The sequence below is a fragment of the Raphanus sativus genome, chromosome 1 (assembly GCF_000801105.2).
Source record: "Raphanus sativus cultivar WK10039 chromosome 1, ASM80110v3, whole genome shotgun sequence".
In the NCBI taxonomy this organism is placed as follows: domain Eukaryota; kingdom Viridiplantae; phylum Streptophyta; class Magnoliopsida; order Brassicales; family Brassicaceae; genus Raphanus; species Raphanus sativus.
The window spans coordinates 4,520,260-4,534,928 of record NC_079511.1 but is presented as its reverse complement, the minus strand read 5'-3'; the positions used below and the strand labels follow the sequence as shown (position 1 = coordinate 4,534,928).

At 38.0% G+C, this 14,669-nt stretch overlaps 4 protein-coding genes across 6 annotated transcripts; 3 read left to right on the top strand and 1 right to left on the bottom strand.

Annotated features, from left to right (window-relative positions):
- The first annotated feature begins 1,261 nt into the window (after positions 1 to 1,261).
- Positions 1,262 to 4,172, top strand: LOC108860659 (uncharacterized). 2 transcript variants are annotated; one of them, XM_018634551.2, is made up of 9 exons: positions 1,262 to 1,721; positions 2,069 to 2,149; positions 2,241 to 2,618; positions 2,706 to 2,841; positions 2,926 to 3,088; positions 3,186 to 3,314; positions 3,406 to 3,600; positions 3,689 to 3,811; positions 3,924 to 4,172. In XM_018634551.2, exons 1-9 carry the CDS (start codon positions 1,514 to 1,516, stop codon positions 4,023 to 4,025), a joined length of 1,515 nt encoding a protein of 504 aa, XP_018490053.2. In that variant the 5' UTR covers positions 1,262 to 1,513; the 3' UTR covers positions 4,026 to 4,172. The 2 variants fall into 2 exon arrangements, with proteins under 2 accessions (XP_018490053.2, XP_018490118.2); XM_018634616.2 differs by having other exon boundaries at positions 1,263 to 1,721; positions 2,241 to 2,597.
- Positions 4,173 to 4,317: 145 nt separating this feature from the next.
- LOC130509940 (nuclear pore complex protein NUP98A-like) lies at positions 4,318 to 10,392 on the top strand. The gene is made up of 13 exons (XM_057006261.1): positions 4,318 to 4,676; positions 5,294 to 5,370; positions 5,484 to 5,786; positions 6,144 to 6,752; positions 6,841 to 7,068; positions 7,172 to 7,869; positions 8,041 to 8,128; positions 8,206 to 8,266; positions 8,368 to 8,506; positions 8,902 to 9,018; positions 9,102 to 9,276; positions 9,389 to 9,427; positions 9,529 to 10,392. Exons 2-13 carry the CDS (start codon positions 5,352 to 5,354, stop codon positions 10,203 to 10,205), a joined length of 3,153 nt encoding a protein of 1,050 aa, XP_056862241.1. The 5' UTR covers positions 4,318 to 4,676; positions 5,294 to 5,351; the 3' UTR covers positions 10,206 to 10,392.
- Positions 10,393 to 10,423: 31 nt separating this feature from the next.
- Positions 10,424 to 11,892, bottom strand: LOC108838447 (wall-associated receptor kinase-like 20). 2 transcript variants are annotated; one of them, XM_057006270.1, is made up of 3 exons: positions 11,281 to 11,892; positions 10,775 to 11,139; positions 10,424 to 10,593 (listed from the first exon to the last, which is right to left on the bottom strand). In XM_057006270.1, the coding sequence occupies exons 1-3, from the start codon at positions 11,769 to 11,771 to the stop codon at positions 10,529 to 10,531; spliced, it is 921 nt and encodes a 306-aa protein (XP_056862250.1). In that variant the 5' UTR covers positions 11,772 to 11,892; the 3' UTR covers positions 10,424 to 10,528. The 2 variants fall into 2 exon arrangements, with proteins under 2 accessions (XP_056862250.1, XP_056862252.1); XM_057006272.1 differs by having other exon boundaries at positions 10,424 to 10,590; positions 11,281 to 11,890.
- Positions 11,893 to 13,396: 1,504 nt separating this feature from the next.
- LOC108827756 (glutathione S-transferase U17) lies at positions 13,397 to 14,468 on the top strand. Its single transcript, XM_018601270.2, has 2 exons — positions 13,397 to 13,833; positions 13,939 to 14,468. The coding sequence occupies exons 1-2, from the start codon at positions 13,513 to 13,515 to the stop codon at positions 14,299 to 14,301; spliced, it is 684 nt and encodes a 227-aa protein (XP_018456772.1). The 5' UTR covers positions 13,397 to 13,512; the 3' UTR covers positions 14,302 to 14,468.
- Positions 14,469 to 14,669: the final 201 nt, after the last annotated feature.

The following is a 14,669-nucleotide window of genomic DNA, read 5'->3' as shown; positions in this document are numbered from 1 at the left end:
AGAATACAAAATATAAATATTTACGAAAGTAAGCTTCTCAAGTAATATCTATGTAACATCTCTTAATACTTCCAGTCTTCATCCATCCGCGTCGACCAAGTCGTTTAGCTAGCTCAAGTGCTCAACCATTCAACCATACATAACTTAGACCTGACATGACCCACACTCTCTTGCATGTCTTTTTTGCTAAATTAAGATTGCCACATCCAAACCTAACTTATCACCATTTATTTCTTGTGACAATTTAAATTAGTTGGTAGGATTTCAAAAAATGAGATATCTCATGATAATTGATATTATGTTCTTTTCCGATCTTAGGTAATGAGTTTTGACTTAACATTTTATCTTGCTGTGCAATGATTAACTTTTCTTAGTGCAAAGTTTCACTATACATTATAAGTTTATAAATTAATAATGTTGGAATTTTGATAAGTATTGATTTAGAAAAATCATTTTTAGATTTATGAATTGAAATGCTTTATGTAAGAATTCTAAGATATTTTATTTTAAATATATGTATTGGTTAAATTTTATACATATAAATATATTTTTCTTATTCTACTATGGTGTATAGAAATATGTATCATAAATGTAAATGATTTTTTTTGGGTTTGAAATGACAAAATAACATCAATATATTTTAAAAATAAAAGATGGAATTTAATGTGAATAAAATTAAAAACTATACAATGTATTTCTTATATTATATAAACTTATATACATTACTTTTAATTCATGTTTATGTTTGGATCATATATTTACATATGTTTTTAAAAAAATATATTATATCATCAAGTTATGTCATATTTTACACCAAATTCAACTCAAAATTGCTAAAAGTTATTAATTTATGCAGTTTTATTGTATTTTTTAACCCCAGTTACTTAAACAAATAAATCGAACTCGAATAACGCTACTAATAAAAATAATAGCCAATAAAATAAATGATCAAATTTCATAGTATGAAAATGGTTAATGATGATGATTAGTGTAAGAAGAATTATGTTGAAATTCTCGATTAGTTCTACGGATCAAGTCAGAACCGGTTTAAGATCCTTTCAATGGCTGAAATTAAATAGGGAAATAGACAAAATTAATGATCTTTTAAACTACTCCATACTTTGACACCTTTTCTCCATTTTATTGACTTTCCAAAATCTCCAAAAACCAAAAAAGAATAATATTATATATTTTCTTTTTTAACTGTGTTCTAATTTCTCAATTTTTTTTGTTCTTCGTAAAGAATTTTTTTTTTTCTTCACCAAATAATTAAATCTCTTTCTCAAATATTTTCTCATACCTCTAGATTCGTGGGTTTTTATCATTTATAGTGGATTCGATGATGACAGATTCTATTACAAGACATTGATCAAAGCCAGAGAGAGAGAGAGACGTAGCTCTTTACATAAATTTCTGGGCTTTTCTTTTTTTTTTTCTCTCTCTTGAGAAAACTCGGTGATCCTCCATGGAAATATTGTAGCTAATTCTAATCTAGAGATAGAGAGAGAGAGAGATGGGAGGTTGCGTGTCGACGCCAAAGAGCTGTGTGGGATCGAAGCTGAGGTCAAGCAAGCCAAGGAAGAGTCGTAAAAGACGAAGGAAGAGAGCAGCGGCAGCAGCAGCCTCCTCTTCTCGTCTCTCTGACGGATCTTTTGACAATCTCGATCATCATCATCATCATCATCCTCGCAACAACAACTTGCCCACTCCCAGTTTCAGAGGTCTCTCAATTCAAATTCTTCTCTTGTTTTCCTTGTTTTTGGTTTGGTCGGTAGATTCGTTTCCAAGTCTTCAAAGGTCTTCATTTATTGCAGTATCTGAATCTTTGGGATTAGATTCTGATTATACAGTTTCTATAAAGCTTTGCTAAAACTGTTGTTTTGAAGTAACTAATAAAGTTCGTTATTTGTAATTAAAAATATTTGTTTTATTGATCAAACTATTGAAGCCTTCTTCTCTCTTTGACGAAATTGCTCAGTAAAAATCTCATGTGATGTTTTATAATTTGATTTTGACGTCAGAGAGAAGTAACGTGTTAACTTGATCCTATGGTTTTTTTGGTCAACAGCAAGTGGTGAAGAAGCATGGTTTGAGTCCAATGCTGCATTTGAAACAGATTGTGACGATGACTTCCACAGCGTCAACGAAGGTACTAATTTACATTTCCACCTTTTTTTTTTGTTAATCGATCCTCATCATTTCATGGCTTTTCTGTTTTATTTCTTTTTCATTTTTTTCAGATAATTTGTCTTTAAACGGAGGTGAGCGTGTATCAGTTTCGAGTACTACTACAACCACATCATCAACAACAGGAGGAGACTCTGGTTCAAACTCAAACGAAGCCATGTCGCAGTCAGAAGGTGTTTTGAACGAAACAAAGCAGCAGCTGCCTGATGATGATTCCATAGATTCATCTGCAGATGAAGGTGGAGGAGGACTCTTGGAGAACTGCAGGATCTTGCCGAGTAACTGTTTGCCTTGTCTGAATCCAATATCTGTTGTTCCTTGCGTTGACAAAAGAAGAGCTCTTAGCTCTAGCCCTCCGAGCTCCAGGAAAAAAGCCTCTCTCGGACTTCTATCTTACAAATGGAGAGAAGGTCATGCTTCAGGCGCCTTGTGTAAGTACATTAACTTTGATCCAATTGGATCTTGAAAAGTTGATGACAGATCAAGAACTTACTCGTTGTCCTCGAAACTTGTTTCAGTTCTTTCTAAATTGCAGCTGAAGAGACCAATAGCTGGTTCTCAGGTTCCTTTCTGTCCAGTAGACAAGAAAATGCTCGATTGTTGGTCGACTATAGAGCCAAACAGCTTCCGTGTTCGTGGCAAAACTTATTTAAGGTAAAAACCATACTGATTTTTACTCTAATGATTACAACTGTAAACCATGTTAACAAGAAGCTATGTTTTTTTTTTTTGGTATAGAGAAAAGAAGAAAGAGTTTGCGCCTAGCCATGCTGCGTATAATCCTTTTGGTGTAGATGTTTTCTTGTCAGAACGTAAAATAAATCATGTTGCACAGTATGTGAAGCTTCCCGTTACTACAACATCCACAAAACTCCCATCTATCCTTATCGTTAATGTTCAGGTATGAACTAGTTCTCTGCTTGATTGTTGGTTTATTATTATTACCTTCTTTTGGAATCTCCCCCTGATTGTTTTGTCTTGTTCTACCGTTGAAACAGATGCCGTTGTATCCTACTACAATATTTCAAGGTGAAACTGACGGAGAAGGAATGAATATAGTTTTATACTTCAAACTTTCAGATAATTATGCAAATGAACTTCCGCTTCATTTTCAAGAAAGTATTCAGGTAAATTAAATAGATTGACTCCGCATAGTTATTTTCATCTTTATGACTCTCTTTGTACTGAATCCATGTTTTTTATTTTTAATTGACGTAGAGATTAATAGATGATGAGGTTGAGAAAGTTAAAGGCTTCCCCATGGATACAACGGCTTCTTTCAGAGAACGGCTTAAGATATTGGGACGTGTTGCAAACGTAGATGATCTGCATTTGAGTGGTCCAGAGAAAAAGCTGATGCAGGCTTACAACGAGAAGCCTGTTCTTTCCCGTCCACAGCATGAATTCTACTCGGTGAGAGACCATATACTCTTTTAACTGTTCTTGATTAGGATGGAACATGCTACTTAGTGAACTAATTGGACTTGTTGTTACTTTGTAGGGTGAGAATTACTTTGAGGTGGATATAGATATGCATAGATTCAGTTATATATCCCGGAAAGGGTTTGAAGCATTCATAGACAGACTTAAGATCTGTGTTCTTGATGTTGGCCTCACAATCCAGGTAAGGTTTTGTTACATACATATTTGCTATGTATTTCTCTTTAAAAGAAAAACGAAAATCATAGTGATAATAGTATCACTTATGTTGAGAGTTGTTGTGTTTATGAACACAGGGGAACAAACCAGAGGAGCTACCGGAGCAGATACTGTGTTGTGTGAGGCTAAATGGGATTGATTTCATGAACTATCATCAATTAACTCAAGAACTTCTATGACAACTAATAACAACATTCTTTCTTTATCCTCCTTTTATTTTCCTTTGTAAAAGAACATAGAGCATCCCTTTAGAACACCCCCAAACAAAAACACAACAAAAGGGTGATGATTTTCAAGTGAATATATAAAAAAAATTCGAATCTTAATCATCCAACTTTTAATGTTATCTTCTTATGGTCAAGTCTTTATTTCATAATTCTAGCTTTGAGGATGGATAGCAATGGAAGACATAGCTCGACTCGCTGCATTCTTTGGTCAATTTATAAATTAAAAATCTATGGAACGTTTGTGAAAATGCTAATTTGGTAAAAAAACATTAGATTTGTGATCAAGGCCGACATCATCGCTTTTATGTGACTTATTTATATATGGGCTTTAAACAGGCCCAAAATTGACTGACCATAACATATAGTCTGGATTTAAAAAGAAATAAATTAGAAATCAACAAATCACACAGACACAGGAAATAAAAAATAAGAATCGCATTTTCGCACGTAGACTAGTCCTCGTCATAGAAGAACACAAAGAGGCCAATCTTCGCCCTTCGTCGCTCTGTCAAGTTGCAACTGTCTGTCTGCGCTTTCATCAGATTTCCGGAGAGATTCCTCCTTACTCCGCCGGCTTTTTCAGATCGAGCTCTTCTTTTTCAGGTTCAATATCTCCGTAATCTATATATACTCCAAGTTTGATTCGACTCCGAACCTATTCGTTTCTCTTCCTTCTCGGCGATTCCACTCCTGAACCCTAATTTATTCCCCACGCAGACAAACAATTTAGACGTTTGGATGCTTCCTCTCTTTGAGAATCGTCTGAGATTATTATTATTGATGCAAATTTCATTTGATTGAAGAACGCCTGACCAGTTTTTAACATCGGATTCATCGTTATTTTTCGTGAAATTGCATTTAGATTAGCTCCAAGGTTTAATTGTAATTGCTCCTTCTGTAGTGAATTTTTTTCTATCCGGGATTAGTCTCGATTACATTTTGTATATTTCTTGCCTTGTTTAGAGGTTCGTTATTGCTGAATTCATTTGAGAGTAATCTGCATAGTTCGTAAGTGTAAAGAGATTCGTCATCTCTCATCTTTCATTTCATTCTCCTCACACACGAACCAAATTAAAGTTGTTATTGGCTTCATATCATGATAATGTTGATGAATTTCTAGCAAATTTATGTATGTTTATTGTGTTTGAATTATAAAACCAGCTTATGTGCTTTTATTAGTTCCGTTGTTTTCTTTCCTAATAGTTCGTTTTCTTTACCAGCGAGAAGATACTATACTTTCTCTTGGCTGGGCCCTGCGTTCTGAAACAATAGAGGAAGATGTTTGGCTCATCTAATCGTAAGTGCTTTGATCTTTTATACTTTCTCGTTTGCTTTCTGTAGCCTTCTGTTTTGTTATTTCTTGTATAGTTTCTGTAGCCTTCTGACCTTGTGAGATATTTGTTCTTGTAGCTTTTGGACAGTCATCTGGTACCAGCCCATTTGGGTCCCAATCCCAATCTATGTTTGGCCAGACCAGTAATTCTAGTAGTAGTAATCCCTTCGCTCCAGCAACACCGTTCGGTGGTACGTCTGCACCTTTTGGTGCGCAGACAGGGGGTTCAATATTTGGTGGCACTTCAACTGGTGTTTTTGGTGCACCTCAAGCCTCCTCTCCGTTTGGCTCCACCCAAACTTTTGGAGCTTCTTCGTCACCAGCTTTTGGGAATTCCACTCCGGCTTTTGGAGCATCTCCTGCGTCTTCACCTTTTGGTGGTAAGTACCTTATATGTCTTTTCGTTTCATGGTTTGTCAATCTTCTCATGGGTATGAATAGATTTTCTGTCTTTAACATCGTGAAAATATAGATGCCTGCGGAGGTTGCCTTTTGATATTTTCAGTAATTAATGTGCGCTGTTTGTTTCAGTGCACAGTATCCAGTTCTGTGGTTTGTAGAATGTTTGACACTACCAGATTTAATATCTGTTCACTTTTTGGGTTCTCTTTCTGCTGGTTTTTCTAGATATTTGCCCCAATTTTTGTGTTGTTTTCCTTTCTTTAGTTCAGGTTTTAGTTAGTCCATGTTTTCAGTTTCCCATTTGTGTTTGGGGACTAAGCTCATTTTTTTTTCAGGGTCTTCTGCTTTTGGGCAGAAACCTCTGGGATTCTCTACGCCTCAGTCAAATCCTTTTGGAAGCACAACGCAGCAATCGCAACCTGCATTTGGAAACAGTACTTTTGGTTCGTCCACACCTTTTGGTGCCATGAGCACGCCTGCCTTCGGTGCATCAAGCACGCCTTCCTTTGGGGCTACAAGCACACCCTCGTTTGGTGCATCAAGCACGCCTGCCTTTGGTGCCACAAACACGCCTGCGTTTGGCTCAAACCAGCCTGCTTTTGGCGCCACAAACACACCTGCATTTGGAGCTTCACCGACTCCAGCCTTTGGTAGCACTGGTACCACGTTTGGCAACACTGGCTTTGGAGCTTCTAGCACCCCTGCTTTTGGTGCATCAGCCACTCCTGCTTTTGGTGCATCAGGCGCTCCTGCATTTGGTTCATCAAGTACTCCTGCCTTTGGGGCATCCAGTTCTCCTGCCTTTGGAGCATCTACTACTCCTACTTTTGGTTCATCAAACACCTCATCCTTTAGTTTTGGCTCCTCTCCAGCTTTTGGCCAGTCCACATCAGCGTTTGGCAGCAGTGCATTTGGCTCTACACCATCTCCGTTTGGAGCCCAAGGTTCTCCCTTTAGCATGTACAAACTAATTGTTGTGTTAGACATTTGAGTAAAGGATGAAGAAATATGTTTGAATGATTTGTTTTGTAGGTGCGCAGGCTTCAACCCCAACATTTGGGAGTTCTGGTTTTGGTCAATCACCTTTCGGTGGTCAACAACAAGGGGGCAGTCGAGCCGTGCCTTATGCACCAACAGTTGAGGCAGAGACAGCCAGTGGTACGCCTGCTGGAAAGTTAGAATCTATTTCTGCCATGCAGGCATACAAAGATAAAAGTCATGAGGAGCTAAGGTGGGAAGACTACCAGCGAGGAGATAAAGGTACTCTTTATCAAACAAATCTTGTGTTACATACATCTCCTTAACGCTATATTCTTGTACTTTTTCTTAACAAAGATGGATTCTCTTCATCTTTAATTTTCAGGTGGACCGCTTCCTGCTGGCCAGTCTGCTGGAAATACTGGATTTGGTGTATCAAATGCTCAGCCAAATCCTTTTTCTCCATCCCCGGCGTTTGGTCAGACACCAGCAAATCCAACAAACCCTTTTTCGGGCTCAACGTCTACTAATCCTTTTGCCCCTCAAACCCCATCAATTGCTAGTTCAGGTTTTGGAACGGCTACCTCAAATTTTGGTTCCTCGCCCTTTGGTGTAACATCTTCATCCAATCTTTTTGGGTCAACTTCATCAACTACCACATCCGTCTTTGGATCATCCTCCGCTTTTGGAACACCGACCTCATCACCGTTATTTGGTTCGTCGAGCACTCCTGGATTTGGTTCTTCTCCATCAATATTTGGTTCAACTCCTGTTCAGGGGGCAAATCCAGCATTTGGGAACACTCAGTCATCTAATCTGTTCAGCTCAAACCCCTCCCTTGGTCAGACTGGTTCTGCATTTGGGCAGACTGGTTCTACATTTGGACAAACTGGTTCTACCTTTGGACAGACTGGTTCTGCCTTTGGACAGACTGGTTCTGCCTTTGGACAGTTCGGACAGAGTAGTGCTCCTGCATTTGGTCAAACTAACATCTTCAATAAACCTTCAACTGGATTTGGCAACTTGTTTTCAAGTTCTTCAACATTAACTACGTCTAGCAGCTCTCCCTTTGGACAAACAATGGTGATTCGTTTTTCGTCTTCGTTATTAAGCCAAAACACTTGGTTCTTTTTTTTTTGGTGATGCCTGTTCTCTCCACAGCTAGTAGTGCTTTTGCTTCTCTTCTTTGGCACCAGCTACTGCGCTTCGCTTTTGATCTTATTTAGGCCTTCTAATCTTGAACTTTTTCTGTAGGCTGCTGGTATGACACCTTTCCAATCATCTCAGCCAGGTCAAGCGTCAAATGGCTTTGGTTTCAACAACTTCGGTCAAACACAAGCAGGTACCTCTGTCGACCAAGTCACTGACGTTATCATCTTATTTCTAGATGCTAACTCTTGGTATATTCATGGTGTTAAGCTAATGCAACTGGAAATGCTGGTGGACTGGGATTTTTTGGTCAAGGCAACTTCGGGCAAACGTATGGTCTTTCTGACATCAGTTCTTGCATGACTTTCGTTTCGTGGAAGTTTTGTTCTGCTCTATTGGAGTTTCAATTTTTATCTTCTTTTTTGTTGACAGGCCTGCTCAGCCGAGCTCTGTTGTTTTGCAACCCGTTGTTGTTACAAATCCGTTTGGAACACTTCCTGCTATGCCTCAGATCTCAATAAACCAAAGTGGAACTTCACCTTCAATTCAATATGGAATCTCCAGCATGCCTGTAAGCCTATTATTCTTTCGGCAACACACAGACCGTGCATTTTTACCTTTTTGGTCTTTCCTAAATATAATCAAATAGTTTGGTTAAAGTGTTTAATTAGAGTTTAAATCATTTTTTTAGAAATTTGTTTTTTTCTAGATTAGCTTTAGCTGTTGTCATGGATGCTTACCACTTCACAAATTAAAGTTTTAAATCAAAACTGAACTTATTAATAGAAGTTTGACTCTCTTTCTAAATTAACCATTGTCATCAATGCTTACCATTCAGTATAATAGTTTATTTTCTTCATTCTCTGCAGATTTTCATCTTCATTTCATAAAACTGCTCTATTCACTTCCTACTTGTTCAGTTTGTTCATTTTCTTCTTTGTTCCTATTGTTTGTCTTGCCTGCCAGGTTGTTGACAAACCTGTTCCTGTAAGAATATCATCTCTGCTTACTTCTCGACACCTTTTACAAAAGCGGGCCAGGTTGCCGGCAAGAAAGTACCGTCCTGGCGACAATGGTCCAAAGGCATGCTTCTATCTTGTGAATTTACTCGCACTATATTTTACTCAATCTTGAGATTGGTGTTAAATCAGAAATGGTTTTTGTAGGTTCCATTCTTCGCTGATGACGAGGAGAACTCCTCGAGTACGCCAAAGGCAGATGCTCTTTTCATTCCGAGGGAGAACCCTAGAGCTCTAGTTATACGCCCAGTTCAACAGTGGTCTTCAAGGGTCAAATCTACAATTCCAAAGGACCGCCCTAGTGCTCCACCACATGAAAATGGTAAGCTTTTGTTCAAATCTTGGAAAACTTCACCAAGAAAATGGTACTGACTACCGAGTTCAATGATTCCTCATTCCTGACTATTTTTAACAATATTATCTGTAAATTTCAGGGAAGAGTTCAGAAATAGCCACTGATGCGGCAAACAACCGTAAGTATATTAAATATGCATATGTAAAAAAAAAGGCTTCATTACGTTTGACAGTGTTTGAACCATTCTCTCTGGACTGACTTGAGGGAAAATATTCACAGAAAACGATAACGGAGAAATTGGTTCTGCTGAAGAAAGAACTCACCCATTTGTCAATGGAAATCAGAAAACAAACGGCACCACAAGCACATACCACGCTGGAGAGAAAGACCTTCCCTCCAGAACACTAGGCGGACACCGAGCCGGAAAAGCCGAAGTTGTTTACGAGAACGGTGCAGATATCGATTCGCTTATGCCTAAGCTACGCCAATCCGATTATTTCACCGAGCCAAGTATCCGGGAACTAGCGGCTAAAGAAAGAGCGGATCCAGGTTATTGCAGGCGAGTTAGAGACTTTGTGGTGGGACGACACGGTTATGGGAGCATAAAGTTCATGGGAGAGACTGATGTTCGTAGGCTAGACTTAGAATCTGTGGTTCAGTTCAATAACAGGGAAGTGATTGTATACCTGGACGAGAGCAAGAAACCGGCTGTTGGGCAAGGGCTGAATAAACCGGCGGAGGTGACGTTGCTGAATATAAAATGTATCGATAAAAAGACAGGGAAACAGTTTACTGAAGGAGAGAGAGTCGAGAAGTATAAGACGATGCTTAAGAGGAAAGCTGAGGCACAAGGAGCTGAGTTTGTATCGTTTGATCCTGTTAAAGGCGAGTGGAAGTTTCGGGTCAAACATTTTAGTGCCTATAAGCTCGATGATGAAGACGACGATGAAGCTTAGAGTCTCACCTCAGTGTTAATTCTGTTCGGATGTTGGAGTTGTGCAGTAAGAAATAGTACCATCTCCATCTGTTGTGTGTTTCTTCTAGACCTTTTTTTTTCTTACAACCTATGTTGTTTTGTTTTGCTGGATTTGTGTATTTTGTATCCTTAACTATAATGTGAAACGAATTTTCCTTTTTTTTCTTTACGAACCATTCCATCCTTGATATCACAGAGAACTAAAAGAGAATCTTATACCATGATGAGATATTACAAAGAATATAGAAAGAAAGCAAAGATTCCATTCATTGAACTTTCTCTATGAAGTTCATTAAAACTCCTTCAGGGAAGACTCATCACTGTCCAAGAAACAACCCATGACAAAGGGTAGATCATCCATGCTCCTGCTAATTAAGGAAAATTATTTTGCTTAATAGTCCAGTAAAAATAACTTTTTAACGAAGCAAAAGCTGTTAGCTAAATCAGAATACTTCATTTAAAACAAGTCTATAAATTTCAAAGTTCTTGTTAAAAATTTGTCTGAAACAAAATTGATTGGGAATATATAGCATGGAATGTGGTGCTTACTTGAAATCCAAGGAAGAAGAATAGAAGCCGAGTTATAAAGGAAGAAGCAATCTGACGTCGTATTGATTCCACCGGGACAATTACAAACGAACGAGCTAGTCTGAGTGTTGTATCCACAAGCACCGTTACTACGCTCGCAGCCACCACACACAGCAGGGTACTCATCGAAGACGTTGAACTTGTACTTGAGTGCGATTCCATAGTTCCAATTTTCCGGGTGAGATTCTTGGGCCGGACCAAGATTGTAGAAACCGGAGTACGACGAGCACCGGAGTTTCTGTAGGTCCATTTCAAACGATGGTCCGAGATCTAGAGGTACGTAAACGCAACACGTTGATTCTTGGAGGTTTATTAAACTAATGGCCCTATAAAATCGGAAAGTTAAACCGGGTTCAGATGTTAGATGACCAAAATGATCTAATATACTTTATCTATCACTAGTTCGGTTTAGATAGAACCAGTAGCCTGGTTTAATTTATGTTGGTTAAAGAGGAATATTGGTTTACCTGCAATTAGAGTACAAGAAGTTGCAAATGGAGGAGCTTTGGCGGTCACATAGAGAGACACGTCCAGTACTGTTACTTAACGGCTTGAAAACAGGGGACTCGTCAACAGAACAGTCAAGGAGCGTAAAAACGGTGTCGTCGTGGAAAGAAAACGGAGCGTCCCAGTCCAACCCGAATCCTTGGCTGGGTCGGGTACATGCACACGTGGACATCGACGAGTCGGTGACGTAGATGATTTGCTTGGTGTAGTCGACGGAAGTGATAGGGTAGCAGCCTGTGTGGGTTGTGAGCGTTAAAGTCTGTTGGTCTGGGTCGCACTTGATGTAACGTGTGAAACGTGAGTCACCGCAACCAGACCCGGTTCCAAGCGGGTATTTGATGGGTATTTGGCCGCATGTTTTTAGGCAGGCTTGTGAGCAGACTTGAGAAGAAAGGAAGAAGAAAATAAAAAGGATAAACAAAAATAAGGAAGAAGAGTGCTTCAAACCCATTTGCTAGACGTTTTAGAGAAAGAGGAAGAGAGCAATGTTAATTTTTACTTATGAATTGAGTGTGTAAATGTATCCTAATCATATAGATGCATGCTAAAGATGAGGAATATATAGAGTTTTGCAGACAGATGTACACTTATATGCAAATGTATGCATATATGTCTACAAATATTCTTACCCAAAAAGTATCCTTATATTTGTATTATATAGTTTTTTTGTGTGTGATTTTTGGTTGGATGTCTTTATGCATATCTTAAATTAAACCCGAATGGATTACAGCATTAGATGATTTACTTGCATATACAATTTTTTTGTTCATGAAGAACATTCGACTTAATGTGAATATGTTGTAAAGGAATAAAATACGCTTGATTAACAATATAGTTTCTGTATATTTAAAAAGTTTGTAAGACTAATATCTTTCTTAAAATGACTATTAGTCTTCCTAAGTTGTGAAATTAATGGTCTAACGGACTCGTTTTGAGAAATAAGTACCAAATATGATAAGATATAAAGTGATTTTTATGTGTATAGAAAAATTCAGCTAAAGAGTATATATTGTTTTCAAAAGAAATCTCTTAAGTGTCCCAAGCTAACCAGAAAACAAGGCCTGGAAGATATCACATAATTGCAGAGAATCATCAATGTCAAGCGCCCACTCACACTAAAGCTCCCACCCAACTAAGGAAAAGGGCAGGCAGAACGGAATAGATTCAGCGGAATATAATAAAGAAACCTAAAGGCTAAGTTAAAGTTTCTCAAAAAAATATTCTCAACTTTAGTTTGTTTTTAATTCATTGTATGATAATGTATTTGAAGTTATAACAAGTGAAGATATAATGCGTCTTGCAAACGCATTATTCCATTTGGTATTCTTCTCAAGAGATTGTTCTGGAAGCCGATCAACTTTTTTATGTATAAAGATGGCTCGTGTAAGACTTATCACAAAAGAATAAATGAAAAAAGAGTAACGTCTAGCTTACATTTGATGATAGCAACTAGACTATACTCACTCAATCATTTTTTTTGTAACACATACTTATTTCATGGAAACTAACATATAGCTTATAAGTTACTAGAAAATGCATTCAGTACAAATATTGAAAACATGATTAGCCAACACAAATATTAAATGTACGTATATAATGAGCAACTAAAAAAATTCTTATCTTTACACAAATATTAAATGTACGTATATAATGAGCAATTATTTATCTATACTAAATGAGAATATGACGTGTGTGTTTGGATAAGTGAATTTACTCGAATGGTAGATTTGTATAATTGTATCTAACTATCCTTTAAACATAGTTTCACTTGTTTCACAATATCGCAAATCGCTAAAACGAAGACATATATCAACCTAATTACATAAGTACAAAGCTCTTAAATGGTCCCATTGAGAGAAAGCTACCTATGCATGAAATACAAATGTGAACACGTGAAGATGAAACAAATTGTCGGTGTGTTAATGGTTTCGGTTCACACCACGCATCCGAACAATGTGAATATGTAACGCTCGCCCCTAATAAAGTGATGGACCAACATTTCAACGTTTTCCCAACCGTTTAAGACACATGTCGAACTTTAACTGGTGCGTCTCACCTCCATGAAATTTCGAAAGCCTTACGTTACGACCTTACCTACCACCTCTTCGCTTCCATATAATTCCCTACGATCTACCACTTAAGCTTCAACTTGTTAAACCAATTCCTTCTCTGTTCTTTATCTTGAGGTGAAAATGGCTAGCGACGAAGTGAAGGTGATCGGCGCATGGGCGAGTCCTTTTGTGATGAGGCCGAGGATTGCTCTGAACCTCAAGTCTGTTTCCTACGAGTTCCTCCAGGAGACATTTGGTTCTAAGAGCGAGTTGCTTCTTAAATCAAACCCGGTTCACAAGAAGATTCCCGTTCTGATTCATGCTGACAAACCGGTTTGTGAATCTAACATCATCGTTGAGTATGTTGATGAGACTTGGAGCACATCTGGACCGTCCATGCTACCTTCTAATCCTTATGACCGAGCCATCGCTCGGTTCTGGGCTGCCTACATTGACGAAAAGGTTTCCCTTCTTTTACCTCCACCACAATTTTCATTTTTAGTTTCATGTCTTGAGATAATCTTATCTTTTTTATATGTGTCCGACATTGAACATGAATGAATGAAGTGGTTTCCCTCTCTAAAAAGTATCCTACAAGCTGAGGGAGAAGAAGAGAAGAAAGCTGTGCTAGCTCAAGTGGAAGAAGGGACCGCGCTTCTCGAGAAGGCCTTCATCGATTGCAGCAAAGGAAAACCATTCTTCAACGGTGAACACGTTGGTTACCTCGACATTGCATTCGGGTGCTTCCTTGGTTGGTTGAGAGTCACCGAGTTGGCAGCTGGTCATAAAGTTCTTGATGAGGCCAAGACTCCTTCTCTATCCAAATGGGCTGAGCAATTTTGTAACGATCCTGCTGTGAAACCTGTCATGCCCGACACTGCAACTCTGGCTGAATTCGCTAAGAAGATCTTCGCCAAGCCTGCGGCCTAAGTTGATGGTTGTGGTCCTTGTGTATTTGTGGGATGAGTTCTTGCAAGAATAAAATGAGAGTGATAGTACTTACTTATTTATGTTTTAATTTTATTTAGCATTGTTGCTAAGTGTATTTGGGATATTAAGTTTGTATCAGGCTTGGTGGTATGAAATAATTTTATATATGTAGTTTTAGAAGTAAGAAAATCATATCTAATAAAATCCAGCACTGAAAACTAAGAAAATCTAATATGGATATTATATAACCAAAATAATAGAAAGAAGAGAGTAAATATGACAAAAAAGTTATCTTATAAGATTTTCTAAATAATTTCTTTAACATTTTGTTTCTCTACGAATGATGTAGTTGTTACCTAATTTAATTA

Excerpts from the sequence above, each read along its gene's own strand:
- LOC108860659 (XM_018634551.2), top strand. The coding sequence starts at position 1,514 with ATGGGAGGTTGCGTGTCGACGCCAAAGAGCTGTGTGGGATCGAAGCTG. Across the intron at positions 1,722-2,068 it reads GCCCACTCCCAGTTTCAGAG|CAAGTGGTGAAGAAGCATGG; the intron begins GTCTCTCAATTC and ends TTTGGTCAACAG. Across the intron at positions 3,601-3,688 it reads CACAGCATGAATTCTACTCG|GGTGAGAATTACTTTGAGGT; the intron begins GTGAGAGACCAT and ends GTTACTTTGTAG.
- LOC130509940 (XM_057006261.1), top strand. Across the intron at positions 8,129-8,205 it reads CTTCGGTCAAACACAAGCAG|CTAATGCAACTGGAAATGCT; the intron begins GTACCTCTGTCG and ends CATGGTGTTAAG. Across the intron at positions 9,428-9,528 it reads CACTGATGCGGCAAACAACC|AAAACGATAACGGAGAAATT; the intron begins GTAAGTATATTA and ends AAATATTCACAG.
- LOC108838447 (XM_057006270.1), bottom strand. The coding sequence starts at position 11,771 with ATGGGTTTGAAGCACTCTTCTTCCTTATTTTTGTTTATCCTTTTTATT. Across the intron at positions 11,140-11,280 it reads TTCTTGTACTCTAATTGCAG|GGCCATTAGTTTAATAAACC; the intron begins GTAAACCAATAT and ends CCGATTTTATAG. Across the intron at positions 10,594-10,774 it reads TCTTCTTCCTTGGATTTCAA|CAGGAGCATGGATGATCTAC; the intron begins GTAAGCACCACA and ends TTCCTTAATTAG.
- LOC108827756 (XM_018601270.2), top strand. The coding sequence starts at position 13,513 with ATGGCTAGCGACGAAGTGAAGGTGATCGGCGCATGGGCGAGTCCTTTT. Across the intron at positions 13,834-13,938 it reads CTGCCTACATTGACGAAAAG|TGGTTTCCCTCTCTAAAAAG; the intron begins GTTTCCCTTCTT and ends GAATGAATGAAG.